The sequence below is a fragment of the Channa argus genome, chromosome 13 (genome assembly GCF_033026475.1).
Source record: "Channa argus isolate prfri chromosome 13, Channa argus male v1.0, whole genome shotgun sequence".
Taxonomy (NCBI): domain Eukaryota; kingdom Metazoa; phylum Chordata; class Actinopteri; order Anabantiformes; family Channidae; genus Channa; species Channa argus.
Window position 1 is genome coordinate 22,196,520 of NC_090209.1, and position 24,930 is coordinate 22,221,449.

At 42.1% G+C, this 24,930-nt stretch overlaps 3 protein-coding genes across 5 annotated transcripts in view; 1 reads left to right on the forward strand and 2 right to left on the reverse strand.

The window, feature by feature from the left end:
- The window catches only part of LOC137139473 (LHFPL tetraspan subfamily member 3 protein-like), a 32,892-nt gene extending 24,899 nt beyond the window's left edge, over positions 1-7,993 (forward strand). The window contains exons 5-6 of the mRNA XM_067526755.1: positions 6,858-6,957; positions 7,051-7,993. Of these exons, the coding sequence (XP_067382856.1) occupies positions 6,858-6,936 (79 nt within the window). The 3' untranslated portion in view covers positions 6,937-6,957; positions 7,051-7,993. The remainder of the gene's footprint in view (positions 1-6,857; positions 6,958-7,050) is intronic.
- si:ch211-220i18.4 (SRSF protein kinase 3) lies at positions 7,555-12,539 on the reverse strand. 3 transcript variants are annotated; one of them, XM_067526753.1, is made up of 13 exons: positions 12,407-12,539; positions 12,068-12,153; positions 11,260-11,372; positions 10,735-10,843; positions 10,419-10,506; positions 10,179-10,266; positions 9,935-10,041; positions 9,615-9,771; positions 9,451-9,527; positions 9,060-9,167; positions 8,896-8,965; positions 8,669-8,761; positions 7,555-8,559 (listed from the first exon to the last, which is right to left on the reverse strand). In XM_067526753.1, exons 2-13 carry the CDS (start codon positions 12,112-12,114, stop codon positions 8,375-8,377), a joined length of 1,242 nt encoding a protein of 413 aa, XP_067382854.1. In that variant the 5' UTR covers positions 12,115-12,153; positions 12,407-12,539; the 3' UTR covers positions 7,555-8,374. The 3 variants fall into 3 exon arrangements, with proteins under 3 accessions (XP_067382854.1, XP_067382853.1, XP_067382855.1); XM_067526752.1 differs by lacking the exon at positions 12,407-12,539 and adding an exon at positions 12,236-12,352; XM_067526754.1 differs by lacking the exons at positions 10,735-10,843; positions 12,407-12,539 and having other exon boundaries at positions 12,068-12,264.
- A 3,390-nt stretch (positions 12,540-15,929) lies between these two features.
- Positions 15,930-24,930, reverse strand: part of plxnb1a (plexin b1a) — a 49,475-nt gene continuing 40,474 nt past the window's right edge. Inside the window, exons 30-39 of the mRNA XM_067526751.1 lie at positions 24,508-24,682; positions 24,045-24,148; positions 23,813-23,897; positions 22,882-23,054; positions 21,719-21,879; positions 21,295-21,442; positions 21,111-21,175; positions 20,213-20,288; positions 19,883-19,957; positions 15,930-18,866 (exon numbers count right to left, since the gene is read on the reverse strand). Coding sequence (XP_067382852.1) covers positions 18,762-18,866; positions 19,883-19,957; positions 20,213-20,288; positions 21,111-21,175; positions 21,295-21,442; positions 21,719-21,879; positions 22,882-23,054; positions 23,813-23,897; positions 24,045-24,148; positions 24,508-24,682 — 1,167 coding nt within the window. The 3' untranslated portion in view covers positions 15,930-18,761. The remainder of the gene's footprint in view (positions 18,867-19,882; positions 19,958-20,212; positions 20,289-21,110; positions 21,176-21,294; positions 21,443-21,718; positions 21,880-22,881; positions 23,055-23,812; positions 23,898-24,044; positions 24,149-24,507; positions 24,683-24,930) is intronic.

The window sequence follows — 24,930 nt, forward strand, 5'->3', positions numbered from 1 at the left end:
CGTGTCCCTCTCAGAGCAGCACTCCAGGCTGACATACTGTCACCGAACCTCACCAACACAGTCACTGCAGGATTTCATTTCGCTTTGTAATAAAAGCACACACCGAGTTGTTTCATATACAGTAAGTCATCGACCTGCTTTGTCCGTTCGGGGGAAGACGTGATCGTACTGTAAACCCTTATTTCACACCATGCAAGATGATGTGCACCCCGTGGGACAGCTGCACACCAAACAGGCAACGTCACAGACAAAATGCAGCCCTGTCATTAGCTGATTATACTGCATTCTATTTTATAATAATCCACGTTACACTCGGTTTGAGATGCACTATTAATATGTTCACTGTGTACAAATCAAAGCATTAGTTGCAAAATGTCAGACACCGTTACTTTTACAAGACAATATACGGCTATTACAACGCCAGAAATATAGAAAAGAACCCAAGATTTTCATGTTATGTGTTGCACATGAAGGTACCTACTGTCTGCCTGATTCTGGCTCAGCAGTTTATCCTGGATGGGTTATTGGTGCATCCATACACTATATACATGTAATGAGCAGATAGCTAGATGTGCAGTGTGTTTTTAGACCAGTAACTAGCTAACTCTCAGGAAGCTGTGTGCACAGTACTGTATTAAAGGCTCGTTATGGAAGTGATCCACAAACACCCATAGGTCGGACAATGCTCTCATGATACGGTCGCAGTGAAATGACACATTACTCCACAGCGTTTCTTGTTAGTTTCAGTTTTTTGGTTAAAATAGCTACTGCTACAACGTCGGGTTTTTCCGAGCTGCGCCTTTTAAGACAATACGAAAGCGGCCCGTCTGCTGAATCTAATGATGCCATCCGTGCAGCCTCTGCGCAGACCTTGGCCTACATCATTCAGCTGTCTTAGGGTAGGAGGAAATTTTCTTTTACTTCAACCTGGAAATAACAGTGCAACTCTTTGGAAAAAAAAAAAAAAATACTGAAATCATATTTACAGACCTCATCCATTTGGTGTTGCAAGAAATATGTTTTCGCTTCCGTTCTATACATGATTATTTGAGAAAATCCGTGCACTTGCTGATACATCATCATGGTGATTTTTTTTATTATTTTTTTTTATATATCTAACATTTGCATAAAGCAGGTGTTCATGTCTCTCATGCAGTATAAATTGTGAACTAGGCTTCTCCTATACCGCACATCTCTTATTTGGGAATTCCTTCGTGGGCCCAGAGCATATTTTACAACAAAATGACAAAGAAAAAACAGGTCGCGTCAGGCTTCCGAGCTTCGTTGCCTGTGTGATCATAGGTCTGGTCTCCTCTCCGGGTACTCTGCGCCTGAGGACATGACGATGAACTGAAAAATACCTTAACAAGGAACTGACAATACCTTAACCCTGATGAGCACATATTTGTACCACTCCAGGTGCCTCTAAGAACTCTTGATTTAATTCAGATGTGGTGCAGAACCAGCAAAACAAGTAGTGACACTGTAGTTTTTTCTACTAAAGACTACATATTCTGACTGAGCTCTGAAGCTACATGGGTTTTACTGCGGATTTGAGGTCAATTCAGTTTCAAGTCAGACCCTGAAACTCATTTATTTCAATGGATTTAGGGGAAACATTTTGCTATTAAGAACAAAAAAAAAAAAAAGCCTTTGCTTTTATTTTAAGTTCCGTTTGTGATTGGACCCCAAAGCTGAATTCACCTCAATCTTTCTCAATTACAGAACCATCTAAAGATGTGGAAAAAAAAAAAGAATGAAAAGCTGTCGAAAGGACACAGAGTCAATGAGAAGTCATTTCAAATCTCCAGCAGCAAACAAGACGTTTGCTGACCATGTAAATGTCATTGACACGTCAATGATTTCATCACAGTTTTTATCATGCAATATCATGTATAAATACATCACGTTGGGGTGGGGGACGGGTCTGGGGCAATGATGAATAATGTCCAGTGACTTATGTTAATGAAAATTGTTGACTTTCTGTTAACTTCTGAAATGCAGATGTTGCCAAAATACCACCAACACCTGTAAACATGAAAAAAGAGAAATAATGTGTTTTTGTTTTGTATAACAAAAGAATGATATACTGATAATTGTCGATTACTTCTGATGAGATCTTTGTTTTTATGTGTTAACTACAAAATCTTTCCTTTCCGTTACAGATTACTTTCTATGTATTTTGGTATGACGTGTGATGATTGCTGTTCTGTCACATCAGGCTCAACATCTCGGATTCAGTTTTGACTCACTAATGGATGACTGCTTGTTGATAGCTCAACATCCAAAAATATTTAGTCTATTTATAAAAAAAAAAACCAACAAAAAAAAACTTTTGCTTGATCGTGAACAAGTGGACAGAGTCTGAGAGACAAGCTTTTCATGGATTGTGATGACATGCGGATTTCGATTTGAAAATAATACCGTCTAATTAATTCCTATTTGTGAATATTATTCCAACTCACCTTGATGACAATTTCTGTTATTGAAACACATTTTGAGAAGATCGAATAAAGATATTTTACATTCAAAAACAGGATCCTGACTAAATCAGTGAATCATGGCTTTAAACAGAAAAAGCAGTAAACATGGTTCCGGTACATAAAGCTTCCACACAGCATATTATTTCCGATGAGGAAACAGGGGCCGATGCTCCGACATGATGCATAAAGTTGTGGTTGAAACAGGACTATTTATATAATTAAGAGCCAAGCCAGAGAATCCATTTCTGCTCTAGCGTTGAGGGTGAGTCACACATCCAAAAATATCACACAGGGCTACTGCACACAGATGCGCACTGAGAGGGTGGCATAGCCTGAGACTGTGTGACTCGCAATCCACAGCTTTGTCACAGTAAGTACCTGTAATTCATCAGTGGGTTCATCCTCTGTGTGGTCTGCTTTCAGCGCTACCACAGTGGTCACCCAGCAGAGCTGCATGTTGATGTCTGTGTTGTATCCGTTTGTGAAGCGGGATGAGACTTTTTCAGATCCCACTACAGTAGAAAGTGAAACTTTGAGAAACCTCAAACGATTCATTGACACTGTGTCACAACGCTGTGTGTGTTTGTGGCTTTGATTCGTTGCCAGATGAATAATTAACATGCTTAAATTTCAGAAATAAGTGACATTATTGTACCTTTAGGGGAACAGGGGTGGCAGTGGATCAGTTGGTAGAGTGGCCGCCCACCTACCATACTGTCGGAGGTTTGCGCCCCGCTCTCCCCGACCCATCCCCATCCCCAGCCATGCAGTGCCAAGTACCGGTCCCAAGCCTGGAAGATATTGGAGAAGGTTGGGAACATATATTTACCTTTTTGATATGGACAGAAATGGACACCTTGTACTGAGAGTGTTTCTGAGAGTGTTTGTGTGTGTGTGTGGTCCTTTTTCTGCTGCTCTCACATCCTGAGACCTACTACTTACTTGAACCTACCACACTGTTGCTCTCCTGAAGCTGAACATTTTGCGGTTGTTTATACCCAGCCCACCACAGTGAGCCTCACTCATGTAGATGCTGTGACCTACCACACCGTTTGACAGCATGTTTCCAATGCATCAAGATATTTCACTTTTAGTGTCACACCAACGTACAGGCTGTAAGAGGCTGGCGTTTTCAGTGCGCATCTATTATACCCTACGTTTGTAGGATTAGGAGGCACTGCACACACTGCTGTCCAGACGAAATGTACAGTATTTTGCACCATGCTAATCAGGAACATCCCCATTAGCTTGGACTTGCAGGACCTGAGGCATGAGACACACTGTACAGAGGCTTCACAAATTTCACAAGAAGACATTATGCATGTGTCCTTCCTGCCGCAACCCTCCCATTGATATCCAGGCTCAGGACCGGCACCTTGGCTGCCCTTGGTGGCTGGGCGGGGCCACACCTGGTGGGGTGGGATTCACACCCACGGCATTCTGTATCCCAAAAGCCACAGCACAACCAAATCGTGAAACATGCTGCAAAAAGCTACAACACAACAGAAATGGCTCTGAGAGAACACATCTGAATGTCTGTCAATTTTTAGTGTCCCCTGAAAACAGTGTTTACAGTGTCCCCTCAGGGGTCGCCACAGCGGAGAATGTTCCACACATTGATTGAGTTTTTTTTACGCGGAATGCCCTTCCTGCCGCAACCCTTTCAAGCAAAACACTCCAAGTAAAACACAAAGACCTATTTTACCGTTTTTGGAAATACGCAAATTTCTTTAAATAATTAGTTGTTGAGTTGAGCAAAATCCAGCTGATCTTGCATGACAGAGCATGTCATGCTGTTTAGTTTACAAAGTCCCTTGAGACAAATGAGTTGTTTCTTATATTGGTCTATTTAACGCACAAAACATTTCAGGCAGTTTAAAGTGCCCACATTGAAAAAAATGCGATAACATGTCCTGGAAGGTCCTGGAAGGTCCCCCACAACAAAGCTAGTGCAATCAAGACTTGAGACTTAAAACTAACTTTCTTTTTTAAAAGGACAATGTGTGATGAAGTAACACAAAGTTTTAAAAACATTCACACTTTCTCACTTCACCACAGTGATAGCAGAGGGTAGAAAGGAGCCTTTGTATCTATTGGTTCTGGCTCGTGGCTGCCTAAAATAAGAGCTAGAAAGTGAGACCTGGAACTGTCGGACAGCTTTTTAGCAAGTGCTATAAAAAGGTCCCCAGAATCGAGCGAGCATGAAAAACAGGTGTGAGCCTTTAACCAATCTTGTTGTCGTCCTCCGGTGGTATCAGCGGCCCCCTTTACATTTCCTGCCCCTAGCCCCACAGAAAGCCTTAGTCCACCACTGATCCAGTGCCACAACATTTTGAAAGCTTCCCTTTTTATATTTATACACGGTTAAGAATGGTTCTGCCTACAGGACGATTGTGGTTATGGCAAATAAAGTTTGGATAAAACACAGTCGGGGTTAGGAGCTCAAACACTTGGTTAAGGCGAGGGAATGGTTGTGGTTGAAGTTACTGAAAAGGCTTCCGTCAGCTGCAGCTCCGTGACAGGACACAAACTTGTCCTTCAACCACACGTCTAACCGTCCATGGCAGTGGACACTAGCACCGACTGTTGCCCATGGAGATCAATCACAACATTCCTCGACTTCACCTTTTCTGTGTGAGAAAACGGGACCACCTGGACACGGAAAGCGCATGCCAAGTCCACACAAACATGTGTCCAGCCGTACCACTGGCTGAGCCCAAACCACAGCAGCATCCTGCTGTGTGAGCTGACATTAAATACTGAGACCGCCGAACACCCTGAAAGGGATCGTGTGTTACTGAAGCATCGTCGGCAAAGGCGGTGGTGGTTTGCAGCTGCCGCCTTTCAGCCGCCACAACTTCCCTCCATTCTCTTGATGTCTGATTTGTTTACTCGTCTGTCAGAGCTTGGTGTGGCCAACTAGTTAGTGGCCAGACGCTGTCAGGAAGGAAGAGACGGACCACAATCTGTCCTACTTTAGTAGAAATGAGTAAAAATCTCAAGGGAGGGCTGGTACTTTTGACTTATGCTCTCATTGTGCTCTCATAAAACCAAGTTAAACACTGTCTTCATTCGGGAATCTTCATTTTGTGTAATGCAGCATGTGAAAAACACAAAATGGCCTGTGCAAACCATGACATTCAGGAAACAGACCCTGCCCTACTACACAGTCTGAGTATCTTCACTACATTGCAGTGTTTTTCATGCATTTTTGCGGTTTTGGAATGCACTTTTGTGATTATTTGGCTTGAACCAATTTCCTTCACACAAGGGACAATGTCAGCACAAAGAGTTATATTTTGACAATGTCAGCACTCACAAAAATAGGTTTAAGCTATAATAGTCAGCATCTGTGTATCAAGTGATGCATGCTGAGGAGGGGGAGTGAGGGTGAAGAGTAAAAAATCAGCAGACTGATGATACAGAAACCTGAAAAACTCTGGTTACAGGCCGCCTGAGCACACGCACACAGGAAGTGTAGGCCAAAGGTAGTATTTAGGGACGCATGGATACACAGCCAAACTCCAAACACACCTCGCTCTGAATCTGAAACCAAAGTTGGACGATGAGAAGAAACCTGGGAAGTAAACATGTGGAGATGCTTTTTTTTTTTTTTTTTGGTCTCTTATAGTCTCACTGCCCAGGAGAGACGTGAGACTATAAATATTAGCCAAGATCTACTGGGGAATCACAAGAACATTACTGGCTTTTACTAGACAGTCACCGAAGATTTAACTCGGTGAAATCAGCACATTATTAAAATCACTTAGTTTGTTTTGGTGGTGGAGAAACAGATTTTATTATTTTTTCTTTCAAAATGCTACATTGCGTAAGAAACATTCATGGATGTTCCCTGTCGCTGGTGTTTGCTGCCTGCTTGTCCCTGATCCTTTTGCTGTGCAGCGGATGCTCGGAAGCCTCTATATACCGCACCAAAGGTAAGAATTGCAGCCGGTTGCCGGCACATTCACTCCTATTGCCTCAGTTAGCTAATTTCAACCGGCGAGCATGAAACAACTTTTGCATTGGGATTTATCATGCTGTAGCTCTAGACATTAAATCAAATTCGACCGGCTCACTGTGGACTGTGTTCTCCATGTCCTGACCTTGCATTCAGTCCAATGGGGCTCCTCAGACCAGATCAATGTGTTCCTATTGATGCCCTTCTCAAGGTGACATACCTGCCCCATGAGACTAGCTCCCAGCATCTGTGGATGCTGGATTTAGCAGTTTATGTGCCTGACCTCTTGAACCAAGGCTTTGTGCATCCTGCTGGAAGGACAGACATTTATAGCACCTGCAAACGTTTATTGTGTAACCTGTAAAGCTTGGGAATCTGGACACATGGAGATGTGGTGTTTATTTCTTCTACAGGCATTTGTTCATACAAAGACAAGTACTACAAACCAGGAGATTCTTTTCGAAGAGGCTGCGACAAGTGTTTCTGTCATGAATTTGGTTTCTACTGCTTTTCGTGAGTAAATACATTTACATTCAGTCATATTAACCGATTTCACAATACGCATAAATGTATTCTCTATGTATCCTCTCTCCTCCTCCCCATCAGTCCAGTGAAGCCCACCTCATGGCCCAAGAAGTGTCATCGGGTCAGAACTGAGTGTGGTTACAGGGTCATTTATAAAGAAAACCCGCTGGTGGAGTGCCGGGCCTACAGCTGGATAGGATGATATGGGGGAACGGACTCCTTTACAGAACACATCCCATAATGCACGGTCTGCTGTTGGGGAAGCAAATTAAAGATGGGCATCATCTTGGTCATCTTACTCTGTTTTTCTCTTCTGGATGGTGTTTTAAATAACAGTTCAAAGGCTGGTATCGAGCGGCATAGTATGATAAACCATACAGTAGTGATCATATTTGTATTATTTTATGGATTTTTCATTTAGTCTAATGTTGATTATTTGTTTTAATCTGAAGTCGCAGCTTGCACCTTTAGAAGACGTCAAAAACATATAGTCACACAGATGCCGGAGAACATGTGCAGAATCAGATCATTTCCTGTGGAGAACTGCATGGTGCATGAGAGTAGAATGGGAGGGAATGTTTTAAAAGAGCAGACAGTGAGACCCATTGTGTGTGTGTGTGTGTGTGTGTGTGTGTGTGTGTGTGTGTGTGTGTGTGTGTGTGTGTGTGTGTGTGCGCGTGTGTGTTTCATTTGTATTTTTTACTCTTCTTTTTTATTGTAATATGTTTTTAGCCCTATGTTTTCTTTAAGTGGTATCTTTGTCTTCATGGAATAGGAAGTGATGCTTAATTTACTTGTAAAAAAAAACAATTGGTGAGATAAAGCATATTTTATTTTCGAGGCATTTGGTTGTAGAGTCTATATTTTCCCTACATTTTCCTGGAATTTCTCCTTGAAAGTAAAACAAGTTATCGTAATTTTACTCCCATTTGCACTGTAATGATTCTTTGTTCTTTGAAGCTTTACACTCATTACACTGTACAAAAGATCAACAAAATAAAAGCATGTCGACTTTGAAAGCTCATCAATGTTGCATTTTGTATCATCCTATGGTTTAACTGAATATAACAATAGCTGCACTCAAGCTGTGCATCAGCCTTCTCCCCGGCTATTAGTGCAGAGGCGATTCAAAGTCATCTTCTCATAAGAAACTCAGCATAAAGTACATAATGTGGTGCCAGTGGAGAAGAGCATCCTGTACCATTCGGTATCTGATGGTGAATCAGGACAACGCCAAATTCCACAGGAATTCACAAGTTAATGTAGGATTACATTCGGATTAAAAAAAGTCTTTTAAATGGCTCTTGGTATTTCCTTAGTATGAAAGTTCAAAGATACCTGAAACTGGCCAGGTTCTTTGAAGGCCACAGATGGTGATCAGGCCTGTGAGGCCTTTACGAGGGTATTAGGATTTCAGCCAAGGGTGACGAAGGCACTGTGCAGCAGTGGCCCTCCTGTCCGGAAAATAATCCAACATGTGAAGAAGGAAGTCTGAGAATCCAGAGGCCTCCTCCAACAGGAAGTGGTACTTTTCCACCAGGACGTCATAAAGACACCAGAGCCTCAGTGGACCGACGCGACGCAGGTCACCTGGACGGAAAACACAAATGCCACAAATGTGAAGACGTTCACAAGGAAGATATCAATCAATAAAAAATGTTATTAGGAGGCTCATTTAAAAGTAAAGATGCAGACTCACCTCTGCGGCTGAAGTACCCTGCAGAGTATTTACCCGACAAGACAACTGCTGGTGGGATTTTTCCCAGTAGCTCCATAATCTGAGCTATGTGGTCTGAAGTAGAGGGAGAGAATGACATTTGCAGTACACACTGGTGTAAACTGTATTAAAAGTGGCAATGCCACCGCAGTGTGATCTCATTCCGACCTTTCACCTTCCTGTCACTGTCAACACACTGCTAAATGTACCTTCCTCCAGGGAAAGGGACTCGCTGGCTCTGGGTTCAAATAGCGAGTCTCCAGTGACCAATTCAAAAGCCTGACAGAAAGCAAGAGAAAGTAAAAAAAAAAGTGAAAAGTGCGGCCAGGTGAGTGTCTACAGACCCCCCACCCCCACCCCCCACCTCCCTCACCATGCAGGCGACGCTCCAGATGTCCGCAGCCGGGCCGTACTCAGCTCCCAGTAAAACCTCCAGTGAGCGATACTGCCGGGTCTGGATCTCCTCACAGAAATGTTTGTACTGGTCAGAGAAAGATATTTAGTCATTAGGTTTCTTTGAAGAACAATTTCTGATGTTGCATAGACAGTACAAACAGTGGAAACACAGAAAAATCCTTCAAGCTACACTCAGATGAAATGATTTCACATGGCTTCTATTGATGATACAGAGACAGGTTTTCAGGGGCTTTAAAGTATCTCGTAACGACGGACGCTTCTTGTATGTTTGCATGAAGATCTAAATATTAATATTAAGCACTAGGTGATAGTGTGATACGTCGAACTTAGATCCTGGGGGTACTGACCACCCAGCAGGAGCTGCCCAGGTCAGCAATCTTCACTGTAACGTACTTTAAAGTCTGTGGGTTCACGTGCTCCTTATCTGAAAGTAACAACAGTGACTCATGTATTAAAACATCCTATGCATTCAATTAATGCAAACAAACAAATAAATAAATAAAACATAAACCAGTGGCTTCTGTCCCTGGGGGTACAGAGGGGGAGCTGCTGCCCTCTGCTGGTACTTTGTGCCACTGCTTCTCCAGACACAGCAGGATGTTTTCCGGCTTAATGTCCGTGTGGATGATTTTACAATGAGTGTGAAGGTAGTCGAGTCCCTGCAGAACCTGGAAAGAACACGACACGGTTTGTTTCGCTGACGTGCTACCTGTCCTGTAGCAGGGGCCCAGCTTCTCGTCGTGACTGTACCAAACGGTAATTTCAGCCACATGCAGGATGGATTTATTGACACACACTTATATGATAATTCACTAATCTCTTGTGCTTTACCTGAGTAAGAATTTGCTTGACCCACTTCTGTGACAATCCTGGATTTCCGAAACGTAACTGCCAGCTCCTCAGGTCGGGCCCCAGCAGCTCCAGTACCAAGCACATGTCTAACCATCAGAATTAAGGAAAGTTGTGCAAACCAAACACATCCAATGAACGTTTGCAGATATATGAAGATCACAAACGCAAACACACACAAGCCCATAACTCCACTCATCCCTCCGTGTCAGGCTGAAGAGGATACGAACCCCATTGACACCGGCCAGCTTGAATTCATCTAGCAGCTGAACAATGCTCTTGCTGGATGGGTGACGACTCACAGGACCACTGGCCTGATGAAAGAAGGGGAAGAAGACAATGATAACAACTGGATTTCTGTAGCCTGTACAGCAGTAAAGGTCGAGACTATAACCTTGGAGTTAGTAACATCTAAAAAACCAAATGACATGCTAGAGAGAAGAAACACGGGCAAAAGGTCACCAACACGTCGCAGGAGAGCCAGTTCATCCTGTCCCGCCTGGGTGAAGCTAGCGCCACTCTTCAGGACCTTCACGGCGACGTGCTGACCCAGCCTGCTAGCACAAACACCAGATCAGATCTGTCATCCGCCTGACAGAAGAATCCACAACAGCATGTATTCTGCTGCGTTTGTGTATGTGGATCAAACATTCATCACTTTATTATGTTTGCAGCATATGTGGAAATTGTTCATTCGGCGTCTAAAGTGCACAATTCGCTACGAAATCTAAAATCATTTTCTTTATTACAGTATGTTTGCTATGCCGCCCCATTGTACCCGCCTGAGGTCCAAACACAACCAGACAGTAGAGAAATAGCCCCAGCCAAGCTTAGACACCACCTGGTATCTTCTGTTAAAGGTGTCCCCTATCTGGACAGGGTGGTACCCACCTGAGGAGACAAAATGAGGAGAAATCTTGATTTGCCTGAAAGCACAGCGAGAGGACTGAATGTGACGCTGAAGCTATTGTGTGCAACAAAGCTTCCTCTGAGCTGTAACACATCAGCAATACGTAATACATGCAAACGTCCCGGCAGGACGCAAAACCATACATTTTAATTAAACGGGATGTGGTTTTCTTGTTTGGAGCAGCGTGTCCAAGTTTACAAGAGACACAATTTCACAAATCTGCTCCTGTTAGTTCTGTACAGGGCAGAAAATTTACTTCACAGAACTATATTGATTTTTAGCTGCTGACCCACTCTTGATGAAACATCTGCAGCCCAAAGCTGATACTACAGGATACAGATGTTATTTGAAGGTAGAAACACTGACACAAATTGACTGTAAGAGACTTTTTACACACCGTAACAGTATTCTGTGGGGTCCTCGGTGGCCTGGCTGTCCTTGGTACCCAGCTGCTCGTGGCATCCGAGGGCTTTGGAAGCATTAGATGACTGAGCTTCATTCCAAACTCCACTACAACCATAAACACACAGACACGGCTCATAACAAACATCATTCTATAGTCTCCCGCATTACTGCCTTTACAGTGTGTGTGTGTGTTTGCCCGAGTCAAGTTACTACGGGCAGCCAGGAGAGTTGAACTACTTTTAGAGTAGACCCTGCCATGGAAACTTGTCCCGCTGCCTGGACAAGAGCGGACAAGCAGCATCGGAAGTCGCACTAAATCGGACTCAGCTGTAAATCATTTTGCAGTAGGTTCACGCAACCTGACACGTCTGCAGCCCACCTGCTTGGAAAGCTACTGTAGGGAAAGTGGGGAGAGATTGGGTCATGTCTGAAAATACTGAACACATGTCTGATTTCTGCGTGGCTGGGGGCACAGACAACAGTGTCGGATGGAAATGAGATGTGCCACTGAACGGAGAATGTGTAGGATTCCATTTTTATAACATTTATAAAAGCAATGATGTTTTTACTTAATGTAAAATTTGACATAAAGACTTAAACTGCCACGATATTTAAAATAATGCTTGCGCATCTTATTTGTACATGGCTCAGCTGCACTTAACAGTTCCAAACTGCATTGATGAATCTTCAGACAGACTTAAGAAGATGCAAAGCACAACTCTCCATGCAAAACTATTTTCTGTATAAAGTGCAGTTTCTCTGTAACTGAAGAGGAATGGTGAAGGAAATGCCATACTCACGTCGGCTGCGGAGCAGCTATATATGCTGAGCGGGGACTCCTCTGCATAGTGCGGGGTCAGCAGATGCTCCGTGCGGAAGCTGAGACCTTAAAAAAAAAATAAAATAAAAGTTTGGTTTATAGTCTTTTTGTAGTCTGCAGAGGTCAAATCTGTGAATGTGAGCAGCACCTTCAACTTTGCACTTGAGAAGCTGAGAGGTAATAAGGGATGTGTGTGTGTGAGGGGGGGGGGGGTCTGGTCAAACTCTCAGCAGACTGGGAACGGTAGCAGCACTAGTCAGCAGGGTCTAAACATGGAAATCCACACCATCCTCCTTAGTCACTGCCTGTCAGGCTTTACCTGCTTTTCCACGTGATTTATATCCTTCACTCACTCGTGGCCTGAGTCAGCCTGAAGCTCTCTCTCTCCCTCTCTCTCTCTCTCTCTCTCTGTGAGTCTAGTCCTTGATTTCTCCTTCTTGCCTGTTGTAGTAAAGCCATAACCGGGAGCACGGGGGTTGTCACATCGAGGGACTGACAGCTGCTGATTATTTTCCCCCGTGTCTCACAGGGGATTTGACCTTTGGGCCGTGAGGACCATGGAGAGCTAAACCTGGCCTGAGAATGGGATCCCAGTCCTCCAGCACAATATCAAGTATCACAATAAGTGGATTCCATAGGTTGTTTGAGCAAAGACTGTTGTTAAGCAGCATTTGGTGCACATGTAGGACAGCATTAGTCTTTCCCAACTTTAAACGGCCAAATAAGTCATTCGCGTCTTCCCAGAGGAGCATTTCTTAAAATAGTGCTGCTAAGGCAGCTGGAGGTCGCACAGTTGCAGTTACAGTATAGAATCAACACTGGTTTTGTCAGAAAAGAGACTGTGGGTTGTCTTAAAATGAGTACTTTAATAATATTTAGCAGTGGAAGTGGAACTGAAAGGTCGTGTGCTTTCCTAACTTCAGCACATTCTTTACAAATCAACAGTCATGAACCCTGTTTAACTCAGACCTTGACTTCTCCCTGATCCTTATCAAGTGGTTTTACAGTCTAGACCTAACCAAATCTTTACGATCGCACCGTGACATCGCAACAGGGTCTGTTGGTCTGATACTTAAGACGATTTTTCTTTTGTGGTTCTTTAAGTTGGAGGACGTGTTGCAAAGACACGGAATAAAAATCTAATGACCGGGACTTTTCTCTACATCATTTAGCAAGTACGTGTGGAGAACAGTGGTGCTCACAGCACTGGACCGTTCGGAGTTTGAGTCGAGCAGTGGTGGAAAGTAATGTACAAGTACAAGAACTTTACTGTACTTTACTTTTGTAGACCTAATCGTGGCTGCTTTAACTTTTACTCCACTACATCTCAGAGCAAATAACTCTACTTTTGACTACACAAATGTTTGCGTTAACTACTAAAGTGAAAGACTGTAAAATACTGTGCTCTGAAACTATGAGAAACTACTTGTTCCACTTGAAAGGTGTAACCCAGCTAAATATGCACGGTATGATTTGGTGCACAAGTTTAGGAACATTTTCCACATCTCACATCCAGAGCTGTTCATTTTCATTGCCAACACCAAGCTGTTAACACTCCCCGTCTGAAGTTGAACAGGGCTTCGTGGTTGATAAGCGCAGAGCCAACGCAGAGATAAAGAGACTAGAAAGAGACGAGAAGCTGATGTGCACAACAGGGAGAGAGGTGAGAGAGACGTTGTGCTCATGTGTCGTGGAGCCTCAAGACATCGAGGGAATCTGTGTCCTGTAAAAAGTACACATTTGTATTTATACTGTAAAACCCACATTGAATCTCAGTTCAATTCTAACTACTTCATAACAACGTTATGAGGAAACATTCAACATCACAAAGTGAGAAAAAGACTAGTTTAAAACTGAGGTAGGTATGAATGACTTTTTCTACAAAAAGGCTTTTAGCATGCAAACATAAAATTTTAAAAAAATAATTATCAAGCTTAAGCCTACAAAATGAGCAAAAGGTGGGGAGCAGTTATTATCAGCATCCGTTAATGCCAAAGCAGTTTTCCCATCTTTGTGTGTGCAAACCATTTCTCTTGATTACTCACATTTTACCATCTTACTACGTCCTTCTCGGCCTTCTTGGCCGCTCAGGAATTGCAAAAACCCCATTGTGTGGGTGATGCTGTCTGACATACAGGGAGGTCTATTTGCTGTAGCATTCTCTCATCTTCTATTCCGCTGAAAAATACACACTCTGGGCCTTTAAGGAAGGTCGTAGCGGCCAAAACGGCTTTTTAGCCTAGACAGCAAAATGGCAAGAGCTCTATTTTTGGAGGAAATGAGTAGTAGTAGAGATACTAGTAGTAGTAGTGCGGATGGTTTACTCTGATAGGAAATCAAACAAAACCAAACACTGTAAGCCTCTTTTCTTGGTTTTGCATTAGAGTGTGCAGGTGTTCAGTCTTTTCCCACAATCCTCCTGTGTCCTGGTATTACTGTCTAATGTTGCTCCAGCCCTAAGCTGAAAAGCCAGTGCTGGCTGTTACCGTTTCCCATTTTCAGAGAGCTGTAATGAGACACATCCCATAGGAGCAGGAGCCGTGTGTGTGTGTTGTGGAGAGACAGGACAACTAGCACCTGCAGGGATCTAGATCAGTGGGTTAGTAGGGGACAAATATCAGGTGGTAAAAGAGGTTGTACATCAACACATATTTTTGTTCCGATTTCCTCAGATGCTGCGGGAGCAACATCACAGAACGACTTCTTATCGTTTAGCGGAGGAATGCGAGGACACGTCACCAACAGTTACACATGGACATTGTCAACCTCTTTACATGCAGACAGACTCTCCCTGCACCTCAGTTTAGCCCAGCTGACCCCCCCCCCCCCCCCCCCCAAACAACCATAGACTGAAACATGACCTGCATTCATTTGCTGTGATGTTGCTGCTAATTTAAGACACACACACACACCCTGGCTAGATTTAATGGATTTGAGTTTTCACCACTGTCCAGCCACAACAAACACACAGTCGTCACCTAAATACTCACAATAAACAACAAATACATGTGTTAGTGTCTCATGTTGTCATGAACGTGAACAAAACGCAAGATACACTGTTTTTATTTTACACTGTTAACCAACCTCTTGGTGTTAATAAACCCAGATTCATAGTGCACAGACAGAAGGACTATGCAAATATGGAATTTCTGCAGCCTGAAATTAGTTCATGTGCCAGTTGTTCTTTTCGTGCTATGACAGTAAGCATGTATTGCCTCAAATTGCAGCCACTCACATGCAGCGAACCTTGTTTTCGTGTGTGAGTGAGCTGATGCAATGCAGGTGAGCGGTTGGGTGAAAGAACAGGTTAGTGTGACCAGACATGCCAAAATGAGGAGGATTAATGGAGGGGACTGAGACATGCAGAACAGACAAAGAGTGAGACAATAATAAAAAAAAACAAAGGAGGATCTTTCTGTTTCTTAACTGTATGCATACAGTTAAACAACATGACGCGAGAAAAAGGTGTTGAAAAAATGTGTTTTTTCCAATTGTTGTTTCTGTGGTGAAATACTGGAGGATTACTCCACTTCACACTTATGAATGAACTGCTCTTCAGTCACAAACACCAACTGCTGGACAGGCTTTGACCTTGGATCAGCGTGTACATAAAACAATCAATTGGTGAGACCCTTTACGCCCGGAGGAGCAAAGAAAAAATGCAAACATTATGGATCTGAGTCCTTTTTGAAAATACCGCATTAAAGGGAGGAAGTCAGTTGACCCACTTCACTTCACGTGACTTTCAACAGGGGACTAACAACCGAGCGCTTCCGTTTAAGGTTTCCTCACCATAAATGAACAACATTCTACACAGATATATTCCAGAATAAAGTCAGACATTTGTTGACATTGGGGACCACTTTATTGCATCACATTGAGTTGTTGTTAGGTTCATCCTATCAGTCAGTTAGAGAATGCTAAGTTGAGGATTACTTAGAAACAGTTTGTATCTACAGAACAGGAAAATGGTCAAGCTTCGCACACAGCTACAAGTAAACAACAAGCAACACTAATTGCAGTCGCTTGCAACAACACTCATCATATTTCCCTAGCGCTTTTAAAATTTCACACAAGCGACTGCATCGGAATTCCACGATTGATTGTGAATTGGACTTGTGTGTGTAACGGAATCAGAATAAGCTTCAGTGGCCAGGTGTACAAGGAATATGCTGACATCCTGAACAAAAATGAAAGCAGATGAAACGTTGCAATTCAAGAACCATTATCATTTCGTATCCAGTCTGAAAATTATAGGCAACTTTACTAGCAAAATAAATAAGCAATAAATAAAACAGAAAAACAAAGAAAAAGGACTTTCACATGTGGCATCATATAGAACATAGTCACCTTAGTTTCATAACCAGTCTGATTGTAAAACATGTATAGAACCAAAAGCATGAATTCAAGGCTAAAAATAACGGCACAGAGGTCTTGCCAGCATGAAATGTGTGTACAATCCTGCTCCAACAACCTTTTCAGTAGTTTCCGCAGTTTTCTCGATTTCGGTCAAACAAGGAAGAGGCCATGAAATGTGCTGTAATGTTACTGTTGGGACAATATTAAAAATGCCAAAAAGTAAAAGAAATCACAAAAAATTTTAAAAAATTGCATCTCTGTCTGCTGCCGTCTGTTGCAAGACTTCTTAAAGGGTCTCCAGCGACTCCCAGAGACTTTTTTTGACACATTCCTAAAATATTTTCAACAGAAAATAGGAATGCGTTTGGTCCATAAACAGACCTCCATTTGGGTCCACGTGCCCACAAAGTGCACAGGTGAACCCACCTGCTCTCGTATTACACCCACTGTCCTGATTGGTCTAAGCTGGCCAATCAGAAAATAGTGGGCTTTGGGGGGGGGGGGTGGGGGGGTCAGCCTTAAAGAGACAACTTCATTAGACCCTCATAAGAAAAATATAAATAATGCCTAATATGACCATTGACAGGTGGAGCTGAATCAACTGCGAAATCACCTGAGATAGATTCAAGTGAGAACAACTCAACTGGTTGTCGTCATATTGTGGACAGTAGCCAAATAAATTATATATATATGCAGGGATCAAACTTTAGGGGCTGGCAGCTCAATGGGTAGAGCAGCAGGATGGGATGCAGAAGCCGGTGGGATCAAATCTCCCAGCCCAACTACCAGGTGTGTCCCTGAGCGAGACACCCAGGGGGATGGGTTGAAAGACTTTCACTGTAACATTTACGTGCAATAAGTGAAGGCTCAATGACAATAAAGGTTGTTCTAACATTTAAAAAAAAAAAAAGAGAGAGAGAGAAAAAACTTTTAAAATGGACAAAGCAGTTGACATAAAAAAACTGTAAATGCACGAGTAAAAATTAATAGTCATTAGATGCCTTTTAATTATTTTTTCCTCATGGGAACCAGGATTTAGAATGATTTTGCTTTTCTTTGTTCTGTAAATTATTTATATTTCTGACAACTATAAAAAAAAAAGGGAAAATATATTACCTAGAGAGAAAGTAAATCCAAGTGGATACACCACATCTATATATGTGCTTTTATTTCCTAATTATTCAGGCTCGGTGAATTAGTAAAGATTACAGTCGTGCTCTTATTAATGTTGCCTAATGTAGATTTGTGTAGGAAGGTTTAGCTGTTTTTGTAATTTTAAAGGACGGATCAGTTTATGAGTTAGCTATAAGAATCACTGCCAAATTCGGTCTTCTGAAATTATACCTGTGTGTATACGTGTGTGAAACATTATCTTAAAAAAAAAAAAAGCATTTACAACAGCAGTAGATCACCATGAAAACAAAAGAAGGTTGTGTTATGTTATATACTACATCCTTAGCAAAGTAGTGTCTGTCGTTTGCAAATCACTGGTTTTCAGGTTAAACTACACGGGGCTGAATTTATACGTCACACTAAAAAGGAAAAAAGGCGGTTTGAAGTTTTAAAAAAGACCAAAAATGAGAAAGGGGGCCTACCCTGGAACCCCGTTCACATAAAACAACAGTCCAATAACCCACAGAGTAAGACTTTATAGAATGATTTAAGTAAGCTAGAAGGAGAAAGAAGACGTCCTTCAGAAAGCGGCTCTTTGGGCCTCGGCGGCACATCGACAGATTCATTATCAGTTTATTCTTGCTATGAATCCTTGGCGTAATTTCTTAAAAGCTCCGCAGCTTCCAACATTTAATTCCTCTCTTTCCCCTTTCATCCTTTCCTCTATGGTTTCTTCAGCCAGCCGACCTACAGCTTCCGTCCCTCAGTAGAAGACGAAAAAAAACAAAACATAACTGTAAACTTGCAGGAATGTTCAGTTTGTCAAAACAGCCCCAAAAAGATAAGACAATCTAAAGAATAAGAAAGACCTTTTTTCATGTTATGATTCCTTTTAACCCCTTCAACACAGGAAATCCTGAGGAGACATTATTAGGCCATTGTTCAGAGGAAAGTCCTTTTTTTCCCCCATGTGCTTCATTCAACAACACTGAACGTTGTCCGTCTAGTCCTGGCGTCAGGACCCAGGCACATTTCAAGCGGATTTCTTACTGCACCTGCAGCTTCAAAAATCACGGCATGTGCCACATTATTTCTTGTCCTCTGTCATTTTGTTTTTTTTGTTTTTTTCCCCTCCTGGAGACATTGTTTTCATTAATATCCTCTGTTTAAGGTTAAAGGAAATATGCATTCTGTCCTTATGGTCATAGGTCTGTGACTTTGTTTTCTACAGCAGCGGCAATTTGTTGGAGCCTGTAACCAAGCTGCATCTTCTGAGCCGTGGCGTCCTCTTCCAGCACCGTGATGATCTGACAGGAGAAGGAAAGAGTGAGACATCACCAGAAAATCATCACATTTGACTTATTTGATTAAATTTGATTAGTAACAGCCTGTTTGCTAACTTAACCCAGAACTGAGCAACTATAATTTGGTCTGTAACTTGGTCTAACAGGAATGCAATACGCAAAAGCCCAGTATCCTACACAACCTCTTTTTCCACCAATGGTAAAAGTATTTTTTGCATTAATGAAATGTTTCAAATGTAGCTGTTACCGTAACTTCTGTGAACAAGTTGATGTAATACAAACAATATGTAGCTTCATAAAATCTCAGTCCTGTTGATGATGCTGAAGGTCTAAAGTTATATTTAAAAAAAAACCTTTTTCCTTTGATTCATTTCAACATCTCCAACCACCATCACCATCCAGGCCTTCTGAAAACCTACGGTTATTTATGTTTGCTTCCTGCTTCCTGTACTACTGTACCTGTAGTATTTAGTTGCCCTTAATAAGCATTACATTATATACTGTGTGTAGCCCTTAAGCGCCTCTCTTTGGGGATTTAGTGCCTTGTCCAAGGACATTTTGACGTGTGGCCAAGAACTGGGAATCGAACCAATGACCCCGCATCAATAAAGACTGTTTTTACAGACTTTTACAACATTCTCAATTTAAAACAAGTCACGTAGAAACCTTTACCGGCAGCCAGATGTATCATTTCCCACCAACGCGTGGAGCTAACATTAGCCTACGTAGAAGGCTACTTGCAGCGGAGAAACAACCAGCTAGACCTGTCATTTCTACTGAAAAAGAAAACTGAATGTAGAATCGCGTCGTGCATAAAGTACACGTGCATAATGGCACGATGTGGCCTGATGGGCGTAGGAACAGTTACTAAGCCTGTTGGGCCTTAGAAAACCAATAGCACCTTTTAAAAAAATAATGTGATGCTGCATTAAGCATCTACAAAGACCGAGTGATTTGTGCAGTAAAATGATTCCCGACCCAACCAGACAGTGATCTCTGTAAATTTCAGTGATACTCACTTGATCGTAGTATTTGTTGATGTACTTGTACAGTTCATGTAAAGCCACAAGGCAGTTCACCTCAGCAGTGTAATTCTGTTTTTGAAGAGTAAAGAAACAGAAAAAAAAAAGAAGGTGAAGAAACATCAGGAGGCTGTTAAAAACTGCATCAGTTGCCATGCATATTTTATTTCACACCCCACGTCTAGCTTGTTATGCACCCAACCAGTTGGAAACTTCCTGGTCCTGAAACGATTTACGCGTTCAACCTTGGCCATTTATTTTTTATTCCTTATTTATTTATTTTTTTAATATAGCAAAAAAAGGGAAATCAAGAGCGACGTAACGTACACGGGAGAGTTCTGCTAGTGCTGAGTTCATCTCCTGGTCACTGGCGGAGATGGTCTGACGAATGTCTGCATAGTACCTGGAGAGAGAGAGAGAGAGAGATTTAGATTTACGTACAGACAAGAAAGAAGGAACTGCAGGCAATTATTGGTGAAAGTCTTTTACTGCCATAACGCAAACTAATGGTGAGATAGATATGAATAAACAAGTGTCATTTTGCTGATTTCCCTGATTTCACCTACTTCCTGCAGAGCTTATCTCGGAGTTAGTATGGATTGATCCATCTGGTAAAACCCATATGCTCTATGAAATACACTCGAATGCGTCTAAAACATTTCTTCCACTGCCCTTAAATATACGCCACAACACAAGTCTGACTCGACAGCTAATGATGATATTGCTTTCTAAAGATATTAATGTTTTACACATAGACATAACGCTCCACTGAACAGACTTTGAACGCCGACCTTAGGAAACTAATAACGAGCTGAAATACTGATACAGTGACATCCTCTAGTTTTCTAGGTCTGACAACACCCAACAACGATATCAAGGAGTACTGGAGTACAAGGAGTACAAGGAGTACTCACACATTGAGAGAAGGTAACGAAAACAATATTCTTTTTACTGTAGATAAGACTGTTATTGCTTAATAAACAGGTTTAGTTTTAATACGTCACCAGTGAAATCTGCAGGGGTTAATACGCAGCAGACAGTACTAAGTGTAACAGTCTGCTCTCAGACCATTCATGCATTGAAGCCTTGCAGGCTTAGTGTCCCCTTTGTCTGGCGTTGACAGACTGTCCCAGGCCTCACTCTCTCTTTCCTGTTCTCCCCTCCTCTCTCTTTCGGAGCGTTTCATGCCTGAGGTCAGTGAGGCGACTGGCTGCCAGACTCTTACCTCTCCACCATCTGCTTGTAGCGCGGGATGTCTCTGGCATACAGCAACTTGTTGATGGGAGAGTCCTGTGCAAAAGAGGACAAATGGATGCAACATAGTCTTTGTTAAGTGTATTTAATAGCAAAGTCACAGTTGCGGAGCATGATTCTGTTTCTAATATTGACAGTGCCTGGAGTTAACTCACCCGTCCCAGTTTGTGGTCAGCGATGGTGCAGGAATCCATAAAGGTCTGGGAAATGACAGACAGCACAGCATCCACATGGTCTGAGGTCTGCACGTCAAAGATGAACTGTGGGTTCTTAAGGATATTGATCCAGAACCGTAGTGGTAAACTGTTCAACAAAACACATATCACAGCACGTATCATTTATTGAACATAAATCATGGAAATAAAATACCATACGATCCTTTGTTGCTCGTACGTTCTGTATGGATCAGCTTGACTGACACAAGAAGCTCTAAGGTCTTTGATGAAATTGCCCTTAAAGCGTGTTACTAACTCTTCTTCCCATCAGAAGTTGGGCCTGTGACCCGAATTCTGGCATCGAAATATGTCTCGTGTCCATCCAACCAAGCCTCTTGCAAGCTTGCTGCTGGTGGCCACTTACCTGTTGGTTTTCCAGATGTGGATGGTCTCGGGGTCCGTGATGTTGTGCTGCAGAGCCTGCTCATCCAACAAGTCGAAAAAGTATTTTACAGCCAGCGGTACCGGACGACTGGTGCTGAGTATCGCAGTGAATAAATCATCCACAAACTTCTGCAGTGTGCCCTGAGACAGAGCAAGGAAAGTGAAAGAAGAAAAAAAACATGAAAACACAGCTATAAGACATTTACATTAAAGAGGAACTTCAGTGATTTCACACATGAACAGCAGTTTATAAGCACTGTGCTTCTCTGCTTGTGAAAAATGTGGTATAATATTTTTGTCTGCTGACATTATAGTGATGTTATCAGGGGAAATCACAGTCTGGACTTGAAGAATGAATGTTTGTAACATAAGCTTTCTGATATAAAGTGAGGAAGCGTCTTTAAAAGGAAGGTCACCAAAAAACAGTCAGACTGCATTATGGGAAATGCAGGATACAGTGTTACTGGCGCCCTATTTTACTTCATTGCTAAACACTCGGTTTTGGTGTCTGCAGCTTTAAATGGGAGAAAGCTGCTGTCCCCAGCAGCTCTTTGCAAATCGCTTGTGAAGTGTGTGAACCGTGGGTCAGACACCTAAACGTTTGTCATGTCTCTGCGGTTCTTCTAGGTTTTTCCTGGGCAGCTTCTGCACTGAGCCAGACAAGGGATTATGAAAGCAACTCTCTTCATAAAAGGGGGAGAATTACGACTGGCACACTTTCCTGGAAATGGAAAAAAGCATAATTCTCTGCGTGGACACTCAATTAAACCTACGAAAAATGATCAAAAAGCTGGTTTGGATAATGGGGAAACTTCAAACATAAATACTATTGCTTAAGGACAATGCAAACTCCCAGTGGATCAATAGTTGTGGAAATATTATCTCTGGTCACGAAGGCTATGGCAATGGCTTTACTCACTATAAGAAGAAAATATATGAGTTCTGTCTGAAACACCTTTTTGAATGTTAGGCGTGGGAGTTACGTGCAGTGTTACTGACTAGCAAAAAGACGATATTCAATGAAAACCCTCAAAAATGTAAAATGTAATCTTATCGCAGTGAAAAGCTGAGGATGCAAAACATTTTAAGATATGAACGAGTGGGACCCTCACGCACTGGACGCCCTTCTCATCATCCCATTACCTTCATGGAGAGCAGGCGTGTGAGGTAGATCTCAGGGATGGCCTTGGCTCTCTCCCCGCCCCTCTCCCTCACACTGCCTCTCCTGTGCTTGGGCAGCTCAGACTCCTCGCTGGCTTTCACCAGATGCCAAAGCCTCACTCCTCCCTCCTCCCCGTCATCCAGCATAGGGGTTTCTGTTGGCGGTGGGGGGGGCAAACGTGAGCATGAGCATGTTTTTATTGGCTTAGTCAAATATGGCTGCAAGATGACAAAAATGTTATTTTGATAGCAAATAAAACTTCACAATTTTAAAAATATTATAATAGTTTGAGCCCAAAACACACTTTCTACAGCTGCTCTTTTCACCATCTTTCACGTTTCAGCCACTGCAACACATTTCAAGTCAAACAGTGCCCTCGTCTGGATACTTTAGAACATTATTATAGACTGATGAGCTGTTCACCTATCGACACTGATCACTCGCTTGAAAGCCGTTTCCCTCAAATTCTGGCAAAACACTTATTCACACACTTCTCGTCAAATCCAAATTATCAGAATAGATTTTCTAATGAGTGGAAACAAACAATACTACATTGAAAAGAAAAAAAAAATCACACTGTTATTAAGTATGTGATCAGGGCACAATGCCTTCACAGACCACACTCTCCCACCCCTAGTGTTTAGTAACTTATTAAACAACATCAACAAGTTTACCAAAAAAAAAAAAAAAAAAAAAAAAAAAAACACCTGTGCAAGTGACATCCTACAATGCAAAATAAAGCTGAAAACGTAAAAAAAAACAAAAAAAAAAAAACAAAAATCGATAAAAAATAAATTTAAAACCACACTGAATGTCAAAACACCTTTCATAATTGTGGCTTATAGCTTTACATGTTGGCAAATATTTATTTTATACCCATTTCTTTGTTAAAACAATACATACGACACCCACTTTCTCCGGGCATGTAATCATGACTGTCATGGACGTGATGTTTGCTGTTCCTGGGGACCAGGGCGACTGTTGCTCCATCTGGTACCTGAATCAAACAGTTATATCACAACTTTCACACTTTTGGATACAAAAAAACAAAAACAAAAAAAACAAACACGCTAATTTCACAAGGTTTATTCTACACATGCGTGTTTAGTGTGTGTGTGTCAGCATTTGTGCAGCTGGCACTGACCTTGTAGTGCTGTAGCGTATTAAGGCGCTTCCACGAGCCTTGTACTACTGATGTCAGATCCTCATCTGATAAGATGAGGTGGCCTGCAACACCTGCTCGCCACTCTGGAGGGAAAAAACACTTATATGACATAAAGCAACTGCATACTAGTGAATTTAAGATCAAGTTTCAAGGCTACTAAGACATAAAAAAAAAAAAAAAGCAATTTATGTTTTCACCCTTGGCCCCATTCTGTGTGTTCGAATTAACAGGTTAGCCAGAAACTTTTTTTGAAAATCTGACGTGATTCCCATAACTTAACCTAGTTTGATCATTGCATTGTGGCTTAATTTAGTGCACATTTACTGACCCTGGATGAGAAGGTGCAGCTATTCAAAGCCAGGTGTAGATAATTGGGATAAGTTACATGTTCATGGCATTCGTGATGGAGAAGTGTGATGCTGTTAAAACACACTGGACTTACCGAGGTGTAATGAGTCAATGTGTGGCCTCTGAGAATAGGAGGTTCCTTTCCAGGTTTGTTCCAGGAGTTTTTCCTTCACTTGGGTGATGGTGTCACAGTCTAGGACCTTAGCGGGTACAGTCTGTGCAGTGGCACCTCCGCTGGCGGCTGCAGCCGGCATCACAACATTTAGGGTCTGAACAGAATATGTAGTTAAAGAAAAGTTTTTTAGTCAGCAAATTTGAATTCAGATAGATTCAATAGAATGACCATTTGCAAAATATTGGTATTTCCTTTGCAAATAAAATCAAGTGTAATTTACCACGACAAAGAAATGCAAATTTTAATTCCATCAACGAACCAACAGTAAGGAAGAAAAATACAGAGAACATCAGTTTTCCTTTTAGGTAATATAATGTAAACCATAAGCAGGACCATTTTTTT